This window comes from Apteryx mantelli, chromosome 4, assembly GCF_036417845.1.
Source record: "Apteryx mantelli isolate bAptMan1 chromosome 4, bAptMan1.hap1, whole genome shotgun sequence".
Taxonomy (NCBI): Eukaryota; Metazoa; Chordata; class Aves; order Apterygiformes; family Apterygidae; genus Apteryx; species Apteryx mantelli.
In genome coordinates, this window is record NC_089981.1 from 70,207,471 (window position 1) to 70,233,565 (window position 26,095).

General features: G+C 38.3%; 1 protein-coding gene across 2 annotated transcripts in view; it reads left to right on the plus strand.

Annotated features, from left to right (window-relative positions):
- SPATA7 (spermatogenesis associated 7) overlaps positions 1-26,095 on the plus strand; it is a 49,449-nt gene that overhangs the window by 9,011 nt on the left and 14,343 nt on the right. The window contains exons 2-5 of one of the 2 annotated variants that reach the window (XM_067295607.1): positions 1,608-1,688; positions 2,662-2,754; positions 4,313-4,360; positions 18,985-19,118. In XM_067295607.1, coding sequence (XP_067151708.1) covers positions 1,608-1,688; positions 2,662-2,754; positions 4,313-4,360; positions 18,985-19,118 — 356 coding nt within the window. Of the gene's footprint in view, positions 1-1,607; positions 1,689-2,661; positions 2,755-4,312; positions 4,361-11,297; positions 11,437-18,984; positions 19,119-26,095 lie in introns of those variants that run through there. The other variant, XM_067295608.1, reaches the window with a different exon arrangement.

Consider the following 26,095-nt stretch of genomic DNA (forward strand, 5'->3'; position numbering starts at 1 on the left):
TTCAAATTGGTATTCAGGAGTAGGAATGTTGTCCTTTGGCTTTGAAGAACAAAGAAAATAGCATAAAGATTAAAAAAAAAAAAAAAGTAGGATGGGATTAAAAAAAATCTACATATCTTTTTTCTTCATTTTTTTCTTATCCCTTTCCTACTCCTGGTCTGGAACACTCACAGCAAAGAGCAGTGAGAGCACTGTTATTGCAGATACTGGCTCTACTGTACTTAAGCCTCACAAGCCCATGCTATATAAAGGTTGGCTTTTCTGAGTGTGAAATCCTCATACTAATTCAAGATCACCTTGATAATTTGTCATGCTTTGTAAGAATAGGGATTGAGTTTATTGATCCACATTTACTGTCATTTGGCAACAGGGTTGCTAAGAAAATGCTCTGAAAACTTTCATGTATGCTACTGATTTTCATTTTATTTATTTTCTGAAGATCTTAAGTTTTAAACAAGCTATGACCTCTTGTTTCCCTAACTAATCTTAGTCACTTGATATTTAGTACAACCAGTAGAGGTCTTTTATAAGGCTTTTGGGGAAACGATGTTAAAACATTATTAAAGGAATAATTTATTTTGCTATAATCTCTGTTAATTAATAGTCTGACACCACATCACGTACATAGTTACAGTAATATTGTATCAGTCCCTGTGTAACAGTGGTAAATGGGAAGGGACACGGAAAACCAGGCGCTGGGCATGCAGGAGGCAAGAGGCCACGAAAGGGAGGAATTAAGGGGCTTTTTAACGTGTGTGGCAGGAGCATGCTTGTCTTTTGGCATGGCTGTAGTAATACTAGCAATACAAATATATATTTCATGTTCTAAAATTTGTTCTGAAAATTGTGCAGAATCTTAATTAAATTGGGTGGAGATTTTTAGATCATAGGTTGCATAACAGACAGTGGTGGTGAGCCTGACACAGCAGCATTTATTTTCATGGAGGAGATGTGAAGCCTCTAATTCCTAGTCTTTTATTTTTCAGAACAACTAGATATTTAATTAAGTTTTGTCAGCACCTGCACTTGTCTGTAGAGTTGTTGAATAGCAAACCAAATTCTTCTTACATTAACAGCAGTAGATTTTTGAAATAAACTGTTCTCATTGTTAGGATGGTTTTTCACACAAAGATAATTCATTTCTTTTGAAATATTAAGCTCAAATGTTAGTATAAAACTAACCACAATCATTGTCTACATAGAGAATATTTTTCACATTAGTCCTTTGCCATAATGATAAAATTCTATGAATAAAACTTGAAAACAAATCAGGCTTTAGGTACAAAACTTAGGCTGTATCTATGTGCAAATCTACGTGCAATTTAATGGCCAATGTAAAATTCAACCTGAAGTGATCTAATGGTCTGTTGTCCTGTTTAATTCCACAAACCAACAAACACACTACAGTCATAATTTGGCATCCAGATTAAGTTACATAAGTAAAGTGTTATATTTTAGTAATAGTATAACATTTAAATATGTATATTTTCTACTGAAAATGTCCTCTGCAATCATTCATGAGTTCTATGGGGAAAGATTCTCTGCTTCCTCTTGTCTGTCAAAATATTTATTTTTCTCTTTTCTAACTCTCTGACATTTTGTTAAAGTGAGTGAACACGCAGCTGTTGTCATTCCCAGATGTGGTCCAGCAAGTCCATTTAAAGGACACTTAAGTACTAAGAGTAATGGTAAGTAGCACACATGCTTTCATAAGAAGGTTGACATGGTTGCTTTTGTGTAAATTCATTCATTTTATGAATAAAAACATTTGTAGAATAAAAATCTTTGCATTGATCTCAATTGCTGAAGTTTAATAGTACGTACATTTAGTATGCTTTACTGAAATGACTTTTGAGGAACGAGTTTTCTGTCTTAACTGTTTGACTAGCTAGAAATAGTTAGCAAGATATATAAATATAGATATATGTCACATATATTACATAAAATATATGAAGTTACTGCTTTTAAAAAAGCCCTTTAATTAAACATATAGGTTTATAGTTGGTAGTTGAAAGGGGCTAATATATGTTTATATGCTATAATGTCACCTCAGCCACATTTTTCGGAAGAGTGTGGAATGGAGAAACAGGAAGTTTCCGTACTGACATTTCCATAGTCCAAGTTCAACTACTCCTTAGCTATTTATTGTGAGTTAATGGCTCAGTGGAGGAAGGAGGGGGAAAAAAGGGGGGGGGAGATAAGGTGGTTTCATGTGATGCTAGCTGAGAAAGGAAAATGACTCCCATTGAACAAAGAACTTAAGCACGCGGTGACTTCTTTGGAGCTGGACAGTGAGTTTGCACGGGCAGAAAGCAAGTGGCCAGGAACTAAAGCTAGCTTTAAACCAGCGGCAGCAGGAGGAGATGACACACTGGAATGAAAGCATGTGTCCAAGTCTTTTAGAAGCATCATGTTGGCCCTGGCTCTTAGGAAAGCAAAGTTTCATCTTGGTACTTGTCATGTTTAATGCTGGCAGGATAAAACTTAAGAGTGAAATCATTTTCAGGGTTTTTTGGCTTTCATTTTCTGATAGTGATTGACATCTGTCCAGCTGCTATTGGAAATACTGACTTTGGGTTTGAATTGCAGTTAATAATTGTTTAAAATTTTGGTGTTCTTATACCTGTCTTCATAATGTTCAAATATGTTTTAATTTTGTAGCTTTCTGCACTGATTCCTCACAGAGTCTAGCTAACCAGTACCTGATCAGAGATCACCTGATGTTTCATTATAACAAAATCCTTTCAGCCAAAGGTAATAATGTACATATATGAACCTTTTACTCTGAGATTTAGCTCCTTCTTTCAGAATAGGCTGCTATCAAGATGCAATGATTTGGATTGTAGGATGCTTAGCTTTTTTCCTGTTTCATACACAGACTGATATCAGCAAGGAGCTATAGCTGCTGCTTAATATTGTTTCACAATTTCTTGCCTTGATTAGCCTCCAAGTAACTACAGAATGACATTAAAAGAAGTTTCAACTTGTTCTCTTCTGCTATTTTGAGATTCCAGTATTCACAGTTAGATGTGGCTATAGGATCAAGCAGCACTTCTAATTTGTGGTCGTTAAAGGTCTGTATTTTTGTAGGTTATATATGTACCACAGTGGCCTAAAACAAGTATGACTGGAGATTGGCAGTGCTGGCTACATAGCAGTGGGTTTTTTTGCATACAAAAGGAAATGGCAAATCAGGTCTCAGTGCAGATCTGCTGAATATCCAGTAGTCCAATTTAGAAATTTTTTTAATGAAAGCGCAGCTTAAAATACCTGTCAACTGCTATCTGCTCCTGAAACAATTTTGTTTGTAATTGTAATCCCTTTGTAAAAAAAAAAAAAAATTAATAGAAAACTTTGTATATTTCTTAATTATAGCAAGATCATGCCCAAAATTTATTCAGATTTAGAAATGTGTGGTTATTCCTCTATGGACTGATAGTTCCCCATTGTCAGTGCTAGAACTGAAAACAAACTGCATTATAGTCAAAATTAATTTTAAGGTTATATATGGAGCATTAAGTACTGTGTTTAGAAAGTTAGTATCATGCACAGTACTAAGAAAATTCTGTAAATAGTTTTTAGTGTTGTTTACTTAACAATTCACAGCCTAATTTCATTCTTCATTGTATAAACTGGTCATGGGGATTTCAGTCCTAGAAATATTAATGCTAGGGCTTGACAAGATAGCCCAAATGTTTAAATTAAATGCATAAAAGTTTGCAGGATATGAGATAAATGGTTTTTTAATGCCTCTCACAACATTTTATGGTCTGTTTCTAGTTATTTTCAGAGAAAGGGTTTCGGAGATGGTTGTGCTGATTCTCTATATCATACCTTCCCTTCCTAAAGCCTGCTTTAAAGAGGGGTGCACTGAGGTTTTTGATTCTGCCAAAGTCGGTGCTTAGAACAGACATACTGTTATTTCTCTAGCATATAACATACTCAGTATCTTCAGGTATGCAGCTAAATGCGGTCAGCAGTTAAATTATATTTCTCAAAGATGAAAATGTATAGAAATCTTTTATAGGGAATCTTCATTTAAGTAGTGATTCTTCCTTCAAGTATTTCTTAGTATATTTTCCTTAATGTCTGTCTTTATCTCTAAAATAATCTGACTATATTAATATCAAACTAATACTTTAAATGCACAGTACGTAGCTAACATATTTTAGAATGTAGAAAAACTTCTGTGTTCTGATTAAATTAGTCTTTGTTCCGTGTTGTTTTATAGTCATTTTGTTCTAACCATCCCAAATGTTTGTAAATAAATCAATGTTTAATCACTCACATTTATTCTTTTTCATATTTTCAGCGGCTGTAGACTGTTCAGTGCCCAGAAGTAGGTTGACCAGCATCAAATGTAAGTATTTGTGATGTTAATTCTGAAAAAGCTTCTGTAAAACTAGCTTAAAACAAAAGAGCAAGAGAAATAGAAGAGTAACAACAGAATATGATTCTTAGTCAAGCATATGTGCATTTCCTTTTTCTCCAGCTTTTTTTCATCCTGCTGCACCTATTTGTAAGAATCTGCCATGAATGTAATGCTAGCAAGATGTACCTAGTCTGTCAGTGATTAACTGTGTTTAGGATTACAGTTAACTTTGCTTAGGATCCTTTTCATTCACTTAGTTAATGATGCGGAAGAGGAGATTTTCAGCATTTTCTCTGTCCTTTCTCACGATATGTCGTGAGACTGAACTTTCAAGAAGAGAGCTTAATAGTGCAAGGTCAAGAGGAATTGGGAGAATTTGGCATCTGGGGACCTGGTCTGAAACTTACTGTTTCATTTCACAGAAAACATAGCTAATTACAAGCACACAGCCCCACAGCCTGGATTGAACTGCAGTTACTGTTTCTGAGAGTTGCCTCATTACTTACTATTGTGTAAAAGTATCAGTACTGTAGCCTTCTTTATGGTGTTAGCTGAAAAGCAATACTTTCAAATCATTAACTAACAGAATACTAAATGAAGTGTATTAGTCAAAGGGGATAAATAGCAGCTGTTTATTAAAATAACAAAAATATCTCTGTTATCTGATGTCTTTTTCTCTAAATCCCATTCCATATTTATAATTAGTTACAAGTGCTGAGATTCTGGAAAAAAATATTTATTTAGGATGGAAAGATAAAGTACTTTTTTCTTCTGAGTACTGTATACTTTATGGTTAGTCTCAAAGCTAGGCAAGCCAGAGTGATACTGCCTTGTAAAATTATAAGAATAACTAGAGTTGTTGCAGGGAATCACTCATCCTTTCGGCAGAATGGCTTGATTTCATTTTTTCAGTATTTCTGCACAATGGGTTGAGAGTGAATTAGGCAACAAGCTGCACCTGGATCAAAGATGCCATGGCTATCTATGGGCATGCCTTCTCTTGCTTCAAAAGCAAGATGGACCAGGCTGGAGCAGTATTGCAGGGATATCCAGACTGCAGTAGGAATTTCGGATCACCTGTTCTGCAGAGCCATCTGAAAAATTCTTCCTTTCCATGCTCCAGCTCTACCAAGAGTTCCTTTGAAACAAGCGGGGAAGCACGGAGTTGGTGCGCGACACACTTAAATGTTTGCCTAAAAAAAAACTCTTGTAGTTTTTCTTTCTGCATCTGCTAGACTCTTTTCTAGATTCCCTAATTAACAATTATTCTTGCATACCTTTTCAGGGCTTGGGTCTTTCTCAACATCGGCAAATGCCCATTTGTCTTACAGTCTGCTGTCTTTACAGATAAAATGCTCCTGAGCTGAGAGCTTGTGTGTTTCACACCAAAATGAGTTTCCCTAAATAACAGGTTCATTTTGGGAGGCAGCAACAGTGCCTTAACCTGAGCAGATAATTGTCATGACGCTAGCAGGTGCACTCTCTAGTGAGGAAGTTTCCATTTCAGATAGCAAGCCTTAGCTCAATATGTTTCTCTTTCAGTTCGTCTTACTCAAACCGGTGTCTGACTATGTAACTCTGTTCTGGTCACAGACGGACCATTAATCTCCTATACAGGGTGTTGATGGAAACATTTCACCTTTGTTACTGCTTTTGTTTTTTCGCATCTGTTTGATAAAATTGGTACACATAATCCTCGCTGAATTACTCTTTCGCCTATTTTCAAACTGGAATGGAAAAAGCTGATGCTGTATTTTATTTTGTTGGAACATGCATATAACCAACACGGCCGTGGAAGAAGACATTTCCAGTTTACAAAGGAAAACAACTTAAAGCTAGAAAAAAAAATAAAGCCTTTGATTAGAAGAAAATCCCTCAATATTTCAAAATATTTATTGTTATTCAAGCCTAAAATTTGGGAGTGATAATAGTTAATTAATTGAATTTTATCATACTCCTAAAATAGGGCCTGATCATAAAGTTAGTAGTGCAGGTTTAATTTTGAACAAATGTTACAGTTATTTCTCAGTATCCCAAAGTTGAATATTCAATGTGATTAGACCTTTTTATCTGTAGTTTTAGCTCAGTTCTAACATATGGTGTGTTTGCTTGACATTTCTTATTGAGAGAAATTACATAATTATAAGTTGACAATGAATTTGCCATTTTTAAAATCTGTTTAATAAAAGCAATAAACAGTGTTGTATTTTTCCATAAAAGTGGATTCTCAAGTTAGTATCGTGTCTCTGCCCCAGTTTTCAGGTTTTGTTTTGTGAAATTCTTCATGTTCTCTAGTGAAGGCTGATGAAAAATAGAAAGCAAAGTAATAAAGCAAACTTATGTAAGCAATATCTTTTTATCAGAATATTCATCCATATAGTTTTTATATTTTGCCATGTTGAAAAATGTCCTCAGTTATTGTCTGCATAAAATGCTACAACTATTTATTATTCTTGCAGTAGGAGATACAGTCCCTTTTTTTTTCCTGGAAGAGGGAGAGACTATCTCAACATTTGGTTTCACTGGAGTTTAGGACTCTCGGCATTTGTCAGACACAAGGCTAAAAGTTACAGTTTGCTTGCTGGTTCGATTAGCATCTCAGAAGAGGAACTTTCTACCAGATAGAGTTTCCTATCTACTGATTTCTCTTCAACAGCTCAGTCAGTATGCACTGTCATTTGTCCTAATGTTTCAGAAGCTCAACTTCTGCCCTTCTTCCATAGAATCAGAGAAATGCTGGTTAGAAGGGTCTTTTGCTCCTCCTTGAGCCTCCCATTCAAGGTAGGACATTTGCCAACACTAGATTGGGTCACCAAGGCTCGAAAAACTCCAGGGATGGAGATTCTGCAACCTGAGTAACCTGTTCCAGTGCCACCGTATCTGCCTAGCAAAAAGATTTTTCTGATATCCAATCTGAATACTGTCAGGATTAGGAGTGAATTCACCTGAAAGTGTGTATCCTGTAAATTCAGTTTTAAAAGGCAAATTTTGAACAGCGGAGTATAAGGTTTTTAGCTACCGTAGTTGAAATTGTGGGTCCAGGAAGGTCAACAGCAAAACTGTCTGAACTGCAGTAGGTCCAGGATTTTCCTGTATGCATTTTTATCATTTACTTTAGATTATCCTTTCTTAATAAAAATCATTTGAAGGTTAATAATTGTCCATACTCAAGATATGCATATATTTTTTTCTGATCTGTTTTCTTGATATGTTTTGTCTTCTGGCTAAGATCACTTTATAGTACTAGTCACTTCTATAGTATCTGCATAAATCTTATAAACTGCAGGTGTTTAGAAGGAAATTGAAAATTATTTGGACTGATGTCTTGCCTGAAATCAGAGTTGTCTTTTTTTTTTCCTATAGTTCTATGTATCTATAGTTCTTTATAACTATATAACTATAGATTTCAGTAGTGTGGTAACAGTGTTGCCAAATATTAATGCTCAGATGTAAAGCTCAGTGCTAGGTATCATTTGTAGTGTCTTTGATCAACTGGATCAGCTTTCTTCCTCTGTCTTTTATAAAAGAGATTATATGGAGATGATAACCAGTAGCTCAGGCAATGAGAGTATTCAAAATGTACTGAAAAGAAAGTAGGAAAAAAGATTTTTAGAGTATTTTCAAACCAATTACTTTCTTTTTTCTTGCTAAGTTTGGGGCCTATTATTTATACAGGCACAGATGCACCATCAGTATGACTGAATATCAGGGGAATGTCCACAGTGTGACTGAGATCCAGTTAGTGCATCATGGGAGGTTACAGCTTTATTCTCCCAGTAATTCTGTGCCTGGCATTGCCTCAGTGGAAGCATATTATTACTTTTTTTCTTTCCGTATTCCTTGTCTTATTACTTACTGCATTCCATTAGGGTTTTCTTCTCCACTCTCTGTTGCAAAAACAGATTTGGGGACAGTGGGTAAATTTTCGGTTTGAAATGCTAAGATGTATCAACGGTATAAAGAGTTGCAAAACAGAATTCCTGCAGACAGTCTTAAAAAACTTCCCCTAAAAATGTGCTTCATGTACTGCTAAAATAGCAGGTGAGTATTTCCCTTTGGGGTTGTTGCCATGAATCAGTCATTAGTGCTTAAGAATTAAACATGATACTGTAGCTGGCATTCTCCCTGGACAACTGAATGTGATCTGTCCTTAAAGTGGATTTAGTTTCCACTGTTCTTTTCCCGTTATCTTAGCTGGCAGCAAAGTAGGCAAGCTGCCATGCCACTGGGCTAGCAGTGAACATGTTCTTGTGTATTAGATCAGCTCTGTTGACTTAAAATAGTTGTTAAAATGTGAAACTTCTTGAAATGTGAAACTTCTATGTTCAGAATTAGTCCAAGCATGTTGATTGATACCAGTGGCCATTAGAAGTCTGTAGTTGTGGAGTTTGTGCCAGAAAACTTGACAAAAGTCATGCCAAGTAAGACAGCTGCTCCTACACATGCCTAGTTTCTAACAGTATTAACTTTTCAACCCATATGTTTAGAGGTTTTTCCACAGAGCATACTGATAGTACAGCCTGAACCCAGTGATTAGAGTGTTTGGGAATGCAGGTCTCTTTGATACCAGAAAAAAAGTATGCTGAGAAGGTCCCCACTAGAAATCTATTTTAGCACTGATGAAACTTGAATGGGGAGACAGGGGGAAAGGATTCAGACTGATCAGTAATTTTTTTTTTTAAGTTCATGGAGGATAGGGGTTAGGTTCAAGTAGGAATATGAAGAAATGGTTATTATTATATAATTCTATATTTGAATTTGAATCTTCCAGGTGAGCACATACATATTTTGCATTTTCCCTGTCCATACTTTATGCTATGAAAAGGATAGATCTATGAAAGCAGGCTTAAGTATTTTGTTGTTGTTGCTGTTTTGCAGGCATCTTTCACAAAATCTCCCTGCTTTTGATTCTTAACTTTTCTCTTGAGTCTTGTCTGTACACATGCATTTTTGAAAGTGAAAGCTATAAGCAACTAAAATAAGTCCTTTGAAAGGAAACACTCAGGTAATTCTAACACTTATGTTTTCAGAACTCAGATATGTCTTTGGAAAGATATTCCAGCACATTTATCAAGTCTGAATTTCTGGACAGCAGGAAAACCCAATGTGTAAAATTTTTTATCAATCTGTACTTTTAACTATAGTAATTTTGATTTCTTTTTACAAAGGTTTTCTTTCTTTTTTATGAGAGGTAATTAATTTTAAGAAACATGTTCAGTATATCAAGAAATACATTTTTCATAGAGTTTGTGGTTGCCAAAAAAACATTAGATCATCTAGTCAGATATCATGATTTAAGCAGACCAAAATTTCTCCTGGTAGCACTAATATTGAAGCTAGTGACCAGGCTGAATATAATAAAGCGGAAAAACAAAAAAGGCTTGTAATCTTGAGCTGTAAACATCAAGCAATAGAGGAAACATCATTTCCCTTTGTAGTTTGTACCAGTAGTTAATCATCTTTATTACTGAAAATGTGTCTCTGATTTTTAATTGAGTTTACCCAGCTTTAACATCTGCCCACTGTTTTGGGTTTTTTTTCATTGTTGCTGTACCTTTTTCCACTTTTACTGAAGACCACAAAATATCCTTAGCATACCATAGAACTGGAATAAAATTAGGTGTTTTCCACTTAGTCACAGCATTAGTTTAGTATAGTATGTCTAAATTGTCCTTGGGAGTGCCCCAGTGGTGGCCTTGGACAAAATCCGCTGTCCTAATCCAGCTAGAAGCCAGTCTGACCTCTCTCACGAATACACTGATTGAGGTTTACCTGAGCCGGCTCGGAAGCTTCCTTCCATGTTGGTGCAGTGTTTCGCAGGTTCGGTGCGGTGGGCTGCACACGCCCTTCTGTATTCTGCAGGCTGCCTGCAGAAGTGCCTACGAGATGGTATGCGAGCTCCCAGTGTGGATCAGAGGTGGATAAATTTGGGATAATCCTGTGCTTCTAGCCTCTTCTGAAATTCCTCTGAAGGATTCATGCCTCACTGTTGGGCTTCATTTCCAAGCTTTAGTGATGGCCAGATTTTGCTATTAGTAGCTTGGCCAAGTGGTATCATGTTTCTTAAGTAGCTCCACTGATACAAACGCTACTTTTCTGAGTAACATTCTGCTTGCTACAAACAAGGCTGGAGGAATCTCTAGCCCTTTAATAAATCTTTTGTCACCTTTCCTCCTGGTGAGTGCTCCCTTATTTCACAAACAGTGCTGCTGGTAATGCATGTGAGGAAGGACTGCAGAATCTTCTTAAAATCATGAAAATTGTTAATTTCTGTGTTAATACACTTAAATTTAGACTTAAGAGAAATGAGAACTTTGCACCCAAAGGCAAAGCTCTATTTGACTTTGATGAGAATTTACTTTACATATTTAAGTAATGATGTACTGCAGATTTGTGCTAACTGAGGTAGGAAGCTGGAAAGGAAAAATTCTTATAAAAGGAAGCACTTGCTTATGAAAGTGATTTCAACATCTGGTATGCTGGGCATTTTAATCTGTGGTAACTTCAAGGTCACCAGAAATGAGGTTGATGTTTGCACTGTTTATCTAGGAGAATTCATAAGGGAAAATAATATCAAGAATTGTGTTACTGTAAAAACAGCTGATGTAAAAACACAACAGAGAAATGGTCAGTTTTGGACAATTCTTTTGAGATATGCTGTTCTGTAAGCTAAACTCAATTTCAATCTAAGTGTATTTTGAAATTAATATTTTGTTGTCTGGCATAGCTTATTTACATCAAAAATAAAATAACTTGAAGGTTAACTCTGCCAACTGTACCATGCTGTGATAAATGTTAATTTAGTGATTTGAAATTCAGAGCAAAGGACAAGCACTTACATTTCAAATCATGTTGTCTTTATGTGCACAGAGCTTTCGAACTGCTTAGGAGTGTGATATGTATGATTTTTTTTTCTTTCTTCCAGGTTTTATGGCATTAATTTTATAATTCTAAGCACTTGTCTGGAAATGTTGCTGCAGCCTAGGCTTAAGGCGAAAAGAATCAAGCCTATAGAGGGAGTACTCTAACAGAGAAATATATTATAAAGATATGATCTCTGCTTTGTAAGTGTACTCTAAACTTTGTGAACAGAGTATTTGCTTAGGCAAAAGTGTTATTTCTGTATTAGATTGATCAGCATTTCATAGGTAGCTCTTTAACTTCTAAAATTTATACCTTTTCCTATGCTTCCCCTCATTGCCAACAGAATTAATGAAACAGATTCCTGGAGTGGGTGGAATAAGTTAAGGAATTCAGTTTCATAGACTCTGAATTTATCTGAAATACAAAAATCAGTACATTGTTTATAATCTAATGTATTATCTCTTTACTATACTATAAATCCTCATGGTGATTTTCAGCACAGCGGTTAGTGAGATACATTAAGTTTCTATTAAGGCTTAACTAAGGGACTCATGTAATTTGGATCTATAAAATGTATGTTATATTCCTAAGTATTTCCTTTTTAGAAGATATGAAAAAAATGGTTTTTCTTTTTTTCTTTTACTTATAACAAAATATATACATTGTCTTGAATTTTTCCCATATTTGACTTTACAAATAGGATAGGTTTCTGTAGCCAATGTACAGTTAAAGCTGTTTGCAGTGAAATTATTAAGTACCTTGTAATGAATTCAGTTGATATTTACTTTGTGCTTGTCCATGACAGTGTGCTAAGGGCAGTCTTGTCAAATTCAGAGTTTATTTAACCTCACTGAAAATCAAAGACGCTATACTTGTGGTTGATTTGAAGCAAAGGTGAGGAACCTTATCTAATTAACAGATACATTTTCTCCCTTTTAATACTGCATGTTTGTCCCTGTATGCCAATCTCATTTTTTATGTGTTTAATATATTCACAGCTGCAGCACATGTGATTCTGTATGGTAGTGTTAAATATCTTCAGCTCCTAACAGTCCTAATTATACTTGTACCTCAAAGGCACAAGTGTCTCAAAGGTTCAGGCCATTTGTACGATACCATTTTCTGTCTAGCTAAAGCTAAACTGAAAGACTGGATTCTCCAGTTCCTGCTTGGGGAACGGGCATGTGAAGTAAGGGCAGGTTGGCAGCATCCTTTTTTTTTTTTTTTTTTTTTTTTTTTTTTTTTTTTTTTTAATGCTTCTGCCCTTGTCTGTGTTGCTTGCTGACTGCCTCAGGTCTATCCTAACTTGCATCTAGTTGTCTGTTTACCCCTATGTTAGCTCTGTTCCAGAAGAATTTATTGATTCTGAATCTGCTGGGTTTACAGTTCCTAGTTTTTACAGCAGATCTAGCCTGAAAATGCTGCCACTGTGCTTTGCCTATGCCTGCTCTGCCTTGTGGTACCCACGCATGACGGTACAGCCTTGGAACAGACCCTGGGTTAGCTGAGCTGAGCTCAGTGTATGTTTAGTGTGGGGCAAAGGCTTTACGTTTCCCATGTAGGTGACCGTAGTCCCAGTATGTCATTCTGATAACTAAAGATAGCATCCTGGCCTGCTTACTGTTCTTTCTTTCAGTACGCATAAGCACAAGCCATGCTTTGGCTGAGAATAATAATGATAACAAACAGTCCTGGAGATCCACAGAAGTTAGCTTTTACAACTTTGAACCCCAGTAGTAAAGATAGGGTCTGTCCAGGTATGTTAAATCTCAGTCTCAATCCTCTATCACTGAGGTGTGAAAAATCCTACTGTAAAGTATGAGCTAAAAAGCAAACAGCAGAATAAGGACAGCAAAAGAACTTAGTTTTGCGTTAATATTCGCACTGCTTCACAGTTGTCCCGAAACTCCTCTGAAGCCATGTTGTATAGGTAGAACAGGCAGTAATATGTTTCAGCTTGTGTTGTCTTAGATGAATCCGCTTTCCACCTAAGCGCTTGAGTGTAGGGAAATTTCTGTTTCAGGCATCTACTTGCAGTTACAAAATGAGACACTCATGCTTCTCTGTAATTTGTATTTTTGTATTGTAGAGCTCTGTCATATATTCACTATGTCTCCCTAGATATTAATTCAACACTCATTTCAGCCATTTTACCCAAACAGTAGGAAAGACTTGTTTTTTACAGCCTCTATACAGACACACAAACACTGTTAGCTGAGCCTGAGTAATTATTTATTTCAGACATATGAAACTTTTGACCTTTAGCTAATTTCTGAGTGTGCTGTAACATTTAAGACAAATGCAATTAGAAATCATAGTAATTTAGAACAGCCATATAATAATAATTTACTGTAGCAAAACAAATATTGAGTTTTAATTAATTTAATGGTACAGTATGGCACAGTCCCAACTCCCCACAGCAATGGAGTTGCTGGAGGGCTCTGTGCCGTGTGAAACGGTACATCATAACACCGTAGAAGAAGGCTGGAAACTGGTCACTGCTCGTGGGAGGAGAAAGGCTCCTACTCCTCCCGAAGACTTGCAGCTGAAGAACAGGTTTAGTGCCCTCCAGGATGAGGAGGAGATGGGCATGGCTGCAAGGGAAGTACCTGGGAAAACAGACCCTGTGCCTTGCCGGAACGCCCGGAAGAAGCGGCAGGTGATTGTTGTGGGGGACTCCCTGCTGTGGGGGATGGAGGCATCTATCTGCCAACCTGACCTCATGTCTAGAGAGGTTTGTGGCCTGCCAGGGGCTTGGGTGAGAGATGTCATGCAAAGACTGCCAAGGCTTGTCCACGCTTCGGACTATTACCCACTGCTGCTCTTCCATGTGGGCGCTAATGACACCAAGGGCAAACTGGAGACCATCAAGCAGGATTTCAGAGCTCTGGGGATGGTGGTCAAGGGTCTGGGAGCCCAGGTCATCTTCTCCTCAATCCTGCCAGTGAGGGGGATGGATGAGAGGAGGAGGAGACGGACTTCCCAAGTTAACAACTGGCTGCGCCGCTGGTGTTGGCAACAGGGTTTTGGTTTCTACGACCATGGGACCCTGTTTGAAGATTGACAACTGATGGCGAGAGATGGGATCCACCTCACGAGGCGGGGCACGCGGGTCTTTGCCAACAGGTTGGCCAACCTGGTAAGGAGGGCTTTAAACTAGGAAAGACAGGGGAAGGGGAGAGTTATAGTGCCAGGGTAGCTGGCAAAAGACAGCTCAAGTCGGGATGCCTCCAGCAGGTGAATGCAGCCAGGGAAGTGCGCATGGGATGTGGCTATGGAGGATCCTCTTGTATCCCTCCTGGGAAACCTGCATGCTCGATCAACTCCCTGAAATGCCTGTACACCAATGCACGCAGCTTGGGGAACAAACAGGAAGAACTAGAGATCTGTGTGCAGTCGCAGGGCCATGATCTCATTGCCATTACAGAGACATGGTGGGATAGCTCGCATGACTGGAGTGCTGTCAGGGATGGCTACGTGCTTTTTAGGAAAGACAGGCCAGGAAAGCGAGGTGGTGGAGTTGCTCTTTGTGTGAGAGAGCAACTGGAATGTATTGAGCTGTGCCTAGGGGTGGATGAAGAGTGAGTCGAGAGCTTATGGGTAAGGATTAAAGGGCAGGCTAGCATGGGTGACACTGTTGTGGGTGTTTACTACAGGCCACCTGATCAGGAAGAGGAAGTCGATGAGGCCTTCTACAGACAGCTGGAAGTAGCCTCACGATCCCAGGCCCTGGTTCTCATGGGGGACTTCAACCACCCTGATATCTGCTGGAAAGACAACACAGCTAGGCACAAACAGTCCTGGAGGTTCCTGCAGAGCATTGGTGACAACTTCTTGACCCAGGTGGTGGAGGAGCCAACAAGGAGAGGTGTGCTGCTGGACCTTGTACTAACAAACAAAGAAGGGCTGGTTGAAGATGTGAAGGTTGGGGGCAGCCTTGGCTGCAGTGACCATGACATGGTGGAGTTCAGGATCCTGCGAGGAGGAGGCAGGGCACTAAGTAGGATCGCAACCCTGGACTTCAGGAGAGCAAACTTTGGCCTCTTCAGGGACCTACTTGGAGGAATCCCATGGGTTAGGGCCATAGAAGGAAGGGGTGTTCAAGAGAGCTGGTTAATATTCAAACATCACCTCCTCCAGGCTCAAGATCAGAGCATCCCTATGAGTAGGAAGTCAAGCAAAGGAGGCAGGAGACCTGCATGGATGAGCAAGGAGCTCCTGGCAAAACTCAACCAGAAGAAGGAAGTATACAGAAAATGGAAAGGGGGACAGGCCACTTGGGAGGAGTATAGGAACGTTGTCAGAGTATGCAGGGATGCGACGAGGAAGGCTAAGGCCCGTTTGGAATTAAATCTGGCTAGAGATGTCAAGGACAACAAGAAGGGCTTCTTCAAATACATCAGTAGCAAGAGGAAGACTAGGGAAAATGTGGGCCCATTGCTGAATGGGGTGGGTGCCCTGGTGACAAAGGATGCAGAGAAGGCAGAGTTACTGAATGCCTTCTTTGCTTCAGTCTTTACTGCTCAGGCCAGCCCTCAGGAACCCCAGACCCTGGAGGCAAGAGAGAGAGTCTGGAGAAAGGAAGACTTTCCCTTGGTGGAGGAGGATTGGGTTAGAGATCATTTAAGCAAACTTGACACCCACAAATCCATGGGCCCTGATGGGATGCACCCACGAGTGCTGAGGGAGCTGGCAGATGTCTTTGCTAAGCCACTCTCCATCATCTTTGAAAGGTCCTGGAGAACAGGAGAGGTGCCTGAAGCCTGGAAGAAAGCCAGTGTCACCCCAGTCTTCCAAAAGGGCAAGAAGGAGGACCCAGGGAACTACAGGCCAGTCAGCCTCACCTGCATCCCTGGAAAGGTGATGGAGCAGCTCATCCTGGAGGCCATCTCCAAGCATGTGGAGGACAAGAAGGTGATCAGGAGTAGTCAGCATGGCTTCACCAAGGGGAAATCATGCCTAACCAATCTGACAGCCTTCTATGATGGAATGACTGGCTGGGTAGATGAGGGGAGAGCAGTGGATGTTGTCTACCTTGACTTCAGCAAGGCTTTTGACACTGTCTCCCGTAACATCCTCATAGACAAGCTCAGGAAGTGTGGGCTAGATGAATGGACAGTGAGGTGGATTGAGAACTGGCTGAACGGCAGAGCTCAGAGAGTTGTGATCAGTGGCACAGAGTCTAGTTGGAGGCCAGTAGCTAGCGGTGTCCCCCAGGGGTCAGTACTGGGTCCAGTCTTGTTCAACTTCTTCATCAATGACCTGGATGAAGGGACAGAGTGCACCCTCAGCAAGTTTGCTGACGATACAAAACTGGGAGGAGTGGCGGATGCACCAGAGAGCTGTGCTGCCATTCAGAGAGACTTGGACAGGCTGGAGAGGTGGGCGGAGAGGAACCTCATGAAGTTCAACAAAGGGAAGTGCAGGGTCCTGCACCTGGGGAGGAATAACCCCATGCAGCAGTACAGGTTGGGGGTTGACCTGCTGGAAAGCAGCTGTGCGGAGAAGGACCTGGGAGTGCTGGTGGACACCAAGTTAAGCATGAGGCAGCAACGTGCCCTTGTGGCCAAGAAGGCCAATGGTATCCTGGGCTGCATCAGGAAGAGTGTTGCCAGCAGGTCGAGGGAGGTGATTCTCCCCCTCTACTCAGCCCTGGTGAGGCCACATCTGGAGTACTGCGTCCAGTTCTGGGCTCCCCAGTACAAGAGGGATGTGGCACTACTGGAGCAAGTCCAGCGAAGGGCTACAAAGATGATTAGGGGACTGGAGCATCTCTCTTATGAGGAAAGGCTGAGAGAGCTGGGCCTGTTTCACTTGGAGAAGAGAAGGCTGAGAGGAGATCTTATCAACGTGTACAAGTATCTGAAGGGAGGGTGTCGAGAGGATGGGACCAGACTCTTTTCAGTGGTGCCCAGCGACAGGACGCGAGGCAACGGGCACAAACTGAAACACAGACAATTCCATCTGAACATGAGGAAAAACTTTTTCACTGTGAGGGTGACAGAGCACTGGAACGGGTTGCCCAGAGAGGTTGTGGAGTCTCCTTCTCTGGAGATATTCAAAACCCCCCTGGATGCGATCCTGTGCAACGTGCTGTAGGTGACCCTGCTTGAGCAGGGGGGTTGGACTAGATGATCTCCAGAGGTCCCTTCCAACCTCAGCGATTCTGTGATTCTGTGTGTGATTCTGTGTATATTTGTTTCCTTCAAAGTGTATTTTTCATTCAGATTTGTAGTATTTAGCTTATCTGAACTTTAATGGCTTTCCAGTAATAAAAGCAACTTTATGTTGTAAGTACTCTAATGGAATGTGCTGAAAAAATCAGCAACTGTAAAGCAATTACTTTTTATTTTACACGTCAATTGTAAGAATTGAAAGAAAGAGAAAGAGGGATTTCCCTGAGGAATGAGAGCAAGGATTTTGCATCTGAAAGAATCATTTCTAGTTTAAAAAGGGGCTAAAATGTTTAATAAAATGAACACACATACTTAAATAATTCATAGAGATTAACATATCTGTAGAATTAATGTACACAGGTAAATGTATTTTAAAGGTTGATATAAATTTCCCTTGAGCTGTAGTCCTCAGATTGCTGGGGTTCCCAGCTGCCTAGAGAAATGTACCACACCGATCCACAAAGTTATTTACATTTCCATGCATTAAGTGTAGTAATGTGTGTGAAGATTGGGGTCTACCAGAGTACGATCTAAATGCATTATGCATCTGAAGAAGGAATCAGTGAAGGCTTTCTGTCTGTGTGTCTATATCAAACAAACTCATATGTCTGTATCAAACAAAATTATACTGTAGCATATGAACTTGGGTCAATGTAAATGAATGAGAAATCTAGTCAAGAGTAAAACAGATTTCATTGTGCATACAGACTTCAAAAATATGCTTACTTATGTAGGACTTGCTTATATTCCCATTTGAAAATGAAATTATTAATGTTTCTGATCAGCCTCTGTTGTATTATTCAGCTTTGCAGGTTTCATCATTTGTGGCACCTGTGTGCTCACAATATGCAAAAACTTTGTATTATGTTATGCAAGACACCGGACGTAGGTGACCGATAGCAAACTTAGAAAATTTACCTTGTCTTTCTTTTGGGCTCTTCTCTGAGGTACCTGATGGCACAGACACCTAACTCATCTTCTGTGTTACAGGGACAGTGTGAACAAGATCTTGGACTGCAGACCAGTGTAAACTGATAAGCTTTTTTCCCTTCTGATCTGGCAGTGACCCTTTCGCAGTGTCTGCCTTCCTTATTTATGTTCATGGCATGAACATGCTGTTTTGCAGTGGATTTCTGTGCTTGGGGAACCACTGTCTATTCTTCCATGGTTTGAGCATGAATTTTGTGCACAACAAATTTAGTGACATTACACATTTTGGTTTTTGCTGAATAGTTAGATGAGAGTACAGTTAAAGGAGTTCTATCCCTATAAGTCTGAGTGCAGACTTATAGGGCAGAGTACTCTGTAAACAATACTGATCCTAGAATTTCTGTGTAGTATTGTAGTAGCTGTGAAATACTGTCTAGCTTGAGCTACCAGCATACTCTAATTTTTACCTCTATTTTAAAAATAGAGGTAATTTTTCATAATTGCTGAATGTTTGAAGTGGAACATATCACAATGGTCTGACTTTGCTGAGCGACAGGAAACCCCTGTGACATTTTTAAATCATTTATGACAAAAAAAAAGATTTCCATTTGGATCTGACAAACTTTTTGTCTCTTTCCTAAGTTGCAGACCAGCAAAGAAGAGAGAAACTGAAAAAGAAGATAGCCAGGTGTGAAAAAGAAATGAATGAGAGTAAAAATGCCTCACGATCCAGCTCAAGAGAGAGTGGAAGGCTGCTGTCATTCTCTTTGGGAAAGGTAGATATTTTAATTTTGTTTAAAATAATAGATATCATAGTGTAGTATTTTCTTACTTACTTGTTCCTTAGGGAAACTATTATGGACTTCCAGGGTACTCCAGGGAGTTTGGACACATTTTCCAGGGAGTTTGGAAAGATTAAGAAAAAAGATTATTATGAACTGGTCCTTTATTTAAATGTTAGTGGAGTAGGTGATTTCGATATCAAGATGCTGCTGTATATCTAAGAACCTTCCCCACAATGAGACATAACCCAAGTCACCTTCTTTCAGAAGGCACACACCAGAATTTTTTCTTTTTTTCCTGTATTCAAGAAGGTAAACATTGGCTTTAGGTTTCCTCTTGCGCTATCTGTGCTTCCTGTTTTTCTAGTGTAGTTTCTGTCTCACCACAGATCTCTTGTTGCTCAGGTGGAGATGTTTTTGACACATGCATGCAGCTCGGGTGCTAACTGTCCTGTGAGTAGGTCTCCAGGAGTTCCCCACTCACCCCACAGTCTAGGGTGTGAAGCAGCAATGATGATCCCCACAGCTGCCTCTCCAACTGAGGAGCTCTTACTGATTGCTTCCCCTTGTAACAGCCGAGCAGCACTGCGTCAGTGGCTCTGCAGGGAGGGCTAGCATATTTCAAACAGCAGAAAATCAACAAGGAGTGCCATGGTGTGTGCCCAACACCAAATGCACGTCTCAGCCTTCTGACAGATGGCAGGGATTTCTGGATAAAGAGTGCCTGTGCTAAATCCAAACTCTGGTCACCCTTGAATGCTCTCTTTTGCCTCGGCTCAAATCCCCACATCCTCTCTCTCATTGCAGAGCACCCTACTGTGAGAACTCTAATCCATTAACTTTCCTAGCAGAAGAATGGAGATTCTTTTGTTTTTTTTCTGTATCATCAAAGTCCTATTTTGGAAATTAATTTCACTCATTACAGTAAACTATACCTTCAGACTGCAGTTATTGAAAGTAGAAATAGTACTTAACCCATCATAATGGGTGAGAACGTTGCTGTCTATTTTCATAGGTTCGCTTATTTTAGCCAAACTTCATCTAGATACATGGCATATGTTTCCAAATAAATAAATAAATAAATAAATAGCATGAATGAATTATATTATCCTATTCATTAGTGTAAAGAAGAAATTGCAACTTAGGGAAGACTGCTATTTTAACTGTGTTGATTTTTAACACCAAATGCTTCATATCTTTTTTAAATATCTGTAGAGCTAGAGTAAATTTCCAAATAATGCAGAAAAATCATCAATAGTTTCTGCGTGGCTGTTTTTTGTAGCAGGCATTTTGAGCATGACCTTATTGGAGTGCAGAGAAATATTGCTTTGACATTCAGTGCATAGCTCTTAGTTATGTATGAAAGCATAGGCCTGCATAAGAAGAGGGAGAAAATGTCATATTCAAAATGGAAAGTTTATTTTTTAATATCACCATTTTTCTCCTTCTCCATTATCTTCTGCATATTGACAGGCGTTGTTTTTTGGGGAGTTGGGAAGCAGAAGGCTGTCCCTTAAATTATTTCATGGCAAAACCAAGTAGTGTGCTTAAAAGGTATCTCTAATTACTAGATAAATTCTGAGGTTTTAGAATGAAAGGATGCAAGTGTGGTCTTTGATACAGAAATATAACAAATTGTCACTCTTTTCCTTTGTTTTAATCACTTCCTAAACATGGTCTTTCTAAAACAGTATCTGTCCCAGTTCTGCTAATTACTTATAGGTGCCTTCCCATCAACATTTGTCCTGAAAGTGTAGGTTCTGTTGTGCCAACTGGATCTTTCCTTATTTTTGCTAGCCACAGAGTATAATTCAACAAACTATGGGTTTGAGTATGCATACAAGGTATCAACAGACAAGTGTGCTTTAGAAAGTGATCTTGGAAGACTTGCCAATTTCATGCTGGACAACACATAAAAAGTAATGTGTTCTTTTGGATGAAGTATTTCATTTGCGTCTGTGTAGGTATTTTTTTAATTTTACATCTGCAAATAGTAATCTTCACCAAAATATTATTTGGCACTATGTTAGTCAAATTATTAACAATTGTATTGCTGGTTTTGCAAAATATTTTTCACTGGAGTATAAACAAAAGCATTAGTGAGTGAAAATCTCTTTAAGTAGGCCTTCTGGTAAAAAGGTGAGTAGTGGGAGTAATTTCCCTGTTGTGTTTCTGTGTCAAAAATGAAGCCAAATGATGCTTTGCTTCATTTGCCAAAAAATGTTCAGATTTCGTATGCTTGTTGCTACACCAAGGGAGAATTCTACTTCATTGATCAGATGTCTAATGCATTGTTAGAGTGATTTAGTCATGTCTCTAGCCATCAGAATATATCAGTGGGTGACAGTTATAAGAACAAATTCTAAAGCTGCCTATTAAAGCCTATGATAATATAGAGAATTTTTGCCACTGAGAGTAATCACATTATTGATATCACTATTGCCATTAGGAAAAAAACTGACTATACATCCTCTGTTTGTAGAACTGCTCCAAAAATGGTATTCTTGAATTAGGAGGTTCCTGGGATGGAATGAGACTCAGAACAAATCTGAAGCAATTAATCTTGGAACACTCCAGATTTCCAAGGAGGTGCACATTGTGGAATGTGATTCTGTACTTGATAAGCATTTTATAACATTATAGGAGGAATGCAAGAATAAAATACAAGTAGAATTTTCCTGACTTTGCCACCATTACATTAAAACATAAGAATACAAAAGTTAAAGTCATGACTTTCATAATGCATAATTTCTTGCCTAATAAAGCGTGGCCCGTGTAAAATGTGTATCAAACTAAGAGTAACATATGTATGTAATAACCCTTGTAACTCTGGCAAGGTCAATGCCTGAGTGGATTATAGGCTATATTATGTGCTAACTAGCTTTCATTTATGCACCTGATGTTCTATTTTCAAAAAGCTTCATTCATTAGCATTCAGTTTTTATGCATTTTGATAAGTCTGATATCTTTACTTCCTTGTTCTTCATTTTTCCTGGAGTTGCACTTATTATTATTTAATGCTTCAGTAGAACACAGAAACTGTTCTCAGTTCAGGCTGTGCTTTTTGCATGGTAAAAAGAAAAAGGACTAAAAATATTTCCTCTAAAATATGTAATGTATGTTATACATCTCTTATAACCTCTGTGATGTAGTCAGCATGTTATATTACACATTGAGCTAACTAGGAGACTGATTACCTATAATGTTTTTTGTACTTGGCTGGCCTGCTCTTTGACTGTTTTGCAAAAACGTTTAAATGCGCATAAACAGTAAATTCTTTACCAGTAATATCTAGTTATAAATGGAAGTTACTGTAACGTGAGAATCTACTGTGGTATGTAATGAACCTATTTCTTCTGTGTTTACCTAGATTTCGTGACAGACTTTCATTACAATCACTGAATTTTAAAAAGAGTATTTAGATCACTGAGATAAGAAGGTGTTCCACCTAGAGCTGTGGGTTAAAATGCGATGGATGTTTATGGTGCACCATGCATTTCCCTACATTTAGCAGAACACCTAAGTGTGGTGCATTAGCCAGCAGGCTGATTTTCAAATGGCAGCATGGAGCAGTCTTTTGATGGGATCCCTTGCAACTAAATTACTTCAAGGACATAATAGTTTTTTTCTCACAGTCAAGCAGAAGGTCAGGGAAAGCATAAAGATGTATTAGGAACAGTTTCTCTTCTACTCTCCTTCTCTTTCTGTGTAATGTAATAATGATAGTTGACACCATGTGTGAAAGTTAATCAAAACAGCATGATAAACTACAGATACTGATGCTGAAAGGGCTGCTCACATTGTGTCTGTGTGTGTTTGTGAATATATATTTTTAAAAACAATATTAGTGCCTTATTTAGACTGAAAAGCTGGAGGATGAATAAACAACATGTCTGTAGGTATCCAGATATTTATCTATGCACCAGATGAAGCGTATATACTACTTCTTTAATGAATTACTTGAAGTGGTTTTCTCACAACGTAAAAGGCAGAGTCTGGGAAATACTGTGTAATCTGTGCGTAGAATGCCACTAGCATGTAGTCTTCCCAAGGGGGAAATACAGCTGCCAGGAATGGAAAGCTGTACTCACATAAAATCCATAGATTCAGAATTTTTATTTTTCTGTACAAAGATTGTTTGGGTTTTTAAACATTCAGCTCAGTGAGTCAATGAGTCAAATTGCATAAAGCTCCATATGACTGACCTATGAAGCAACAAACCTGGATTGAGCTGGTTGTGAGTGAAGTCTCCAATTTGAACAAGACTGTGTATTTCACATCGCGTGTTCAGATAATCCTATTAATAGGCATTTCTGACTGTTAAAGAAATTTTTAAAATATTAATCAATGCCAAAAGTCAGCTGAAGGGAGGCTGAGACTCCTCCTTTGAAGAGTAAATTTTCTCTTTTAACCATTGTAAGTATAGTTGGCATTGCCTTTGGAGTGCAGATGTTTTGAGATCCCTTTCAGCCTGTTTTCTGAGACTTTATGATTTCTTGAGATATAGTGAGAAGAAAGTCAGCCTGATTGTCCACTCATTTTTGTGGTAGGAACCAGAAATAATTCAAGAGAAACTATAAAAATGCACACCTAGTTGGAAGCCACTTATGAGAGGAGAATCACCTGACCAAGTTTTCCATTTTCAACTATTTTCACAACTTTTCCTGAAAGGTTGATTAATGTTTAATGTGAGTTTTGCTGAGCTGTATAACATGGTTACAGAATGAAAGTTTTGACAATCTGCTTGTGCATATGAAGTATAGATTAGGAAATACGAATAACTTTTTTTCAGTCTCCATTGTTAACTTTGTATGCAGTATGCATACATGGCTGTGTGAATTACCTACTCAAATGCTTCGTGTTTAAACATTTATTACACTGTTATGATATTAATATTCTGAAGATGAAGTATGCTTGAATTAGTTCTATCAGAATGAAATATGTAAACAACTAAAGAAAGCAGAAGTGCCTTCTAAGCATCAAAGAAAGAAACCTATGTATTCATCAGGATTGTTCAGTACAGATTTCCTTTCTAGCTTCAATGACAATCACCTATTTATACTAGTTGCCTGAATTAATTCATTTCCATATACAGATTCAATAACATCCTTAACATCAGGCCATCAGACTAGTTGATGAAAGTAGGAATGTACCAAATTATACAATTGAATACCACAAAAAAGAAAGAATGTAACAGAATGTAGTTTTGAATGAGCAAAATGGTTAATATTGATGCCAGTATGCAAACTGATTATATTCATGCAGGTCTTGCTTGTTCACAATTTTGTGTGAATTTCCTCTCTTGCCTTTTTCACTTCTTAAAATGCAAGAGGTTATGAGAGCAGCAACTGTAAAGAATGCTGGTCATCTCAAACCAAAAGCATCAGAAGTTCATGTATTACAAAATTGCAGCTTCTGTCTTTCAACAGCATAGCTCTCAAAGTGTCTCCATGATTTCATTATATGACGGTAGATGTGCTATTCTATTTGAAGACCTGTTCATACAAAAAAAAATTAATTTCAAGTACTGAATTCATCTTGATGTAACTTCAGTGGCCCCAGTAAGAGGTGCATTTGGACCTTTTCTGTGAAAATATATTTAGCAAGCTTTCGTTTGTAAGCTTGATTTTTCCAAGGCAGCTGATATCTCAATGTCTTTTGAGTTGAGAAACTAAACTTCCAGAAAATAAAAATAACGTAGAGATGAATCTGGATTCTTACTCTATGTTATTTCTCTTGCCCATCATTTGACAACCTCATGCTTTGATCTGTTTTGACTGAATTTCCACTTCTACAGACTCCATGAAGATTCAGGGGTCCTCTTTCTGTAGAAGCTTGCTGCAAGTAATATTCCATTTATCACAGTTTTGTGACTAACAAAATTTAGGTACAAATGTGTAACTTCTGAAACCATTTTATGGGGTTATTATTACTTAATTATATCATTGAGTAAATTTGTGTCTTTCAAAACACACTAGAGTTGACTGAATCAATGGAATGGAACATAAATTGGAAAGTAAGAGAGGTGTCAAGATTATTGACTTCAAATTATATCACTTATCTTTTTTTTCTAGTGCTAATATCTAAAGCTATGGTACTTCCATGGAATTAAAATCTGTTTAACTGTATCTGAAGAACAGAGCTAAAAATCCTTCAATCTGTGGTACTGCATATTTATAGACATCTTCCTTGTACTGATAGGCATGCTTTTATCTGTCTTTTTTTTCCAGCTGAATATCTGGTGTTTTTGTAGACAGAGATTAGAAAAGAAAATTATTATACTTGCTTACAGTTAGGTTACCTACACAAAAAGAGGAGTACAAATAATTTTCTGAAACCTTAGTTGCAGGCAAACAGCATTATCTGACTCTCTGTAAAATCTTTTTGAAGTCACCAACATAGTTCCTTGTTTCTGATGTTGTTTCTTTGTGTGCCCAATGGCTGTACTGCCCACCTGTTCAGGAGATAAGGTTTTACCCTAGGATGACTGTTTCAAAACACCTTCTTCTTTCTCAGTACTTGAAGTGCATCTCAAGATGAACACTAACACGGCTGTAGTTTGCAGTTCCAATGTCTAGTTATTACCTTAGCCACTTGGTCAACGACATAGTTGAGGAGGAGAAGAAAAGGATTGCCTGAAGCTTCTTCAAGAATAAGGAAAGTTTAAAATTAGAGTATTGCCGTATTTCCCCTCTCCCTTTGTCTTATGTTAAGATCAACTCAGCTGGATCCAAGGAATAGAACAACTGTCTCATAGCCCATAACAACATCAAAAATCTTTTTTTTATTTTGGATATTGTGTGGCACCAATAATCACACAGTAACAAATGCTGCTAAAGTCTGATCTATATTGCAGCTCCATTAACTATTTTAACAATTGAGAGAAAATATATACTACAAAAATTGAGCTGTTTATAATACAAACTAAGGGGTATGGAGTTTGCTTTTCAAAACATCTATGTAGGTGAATT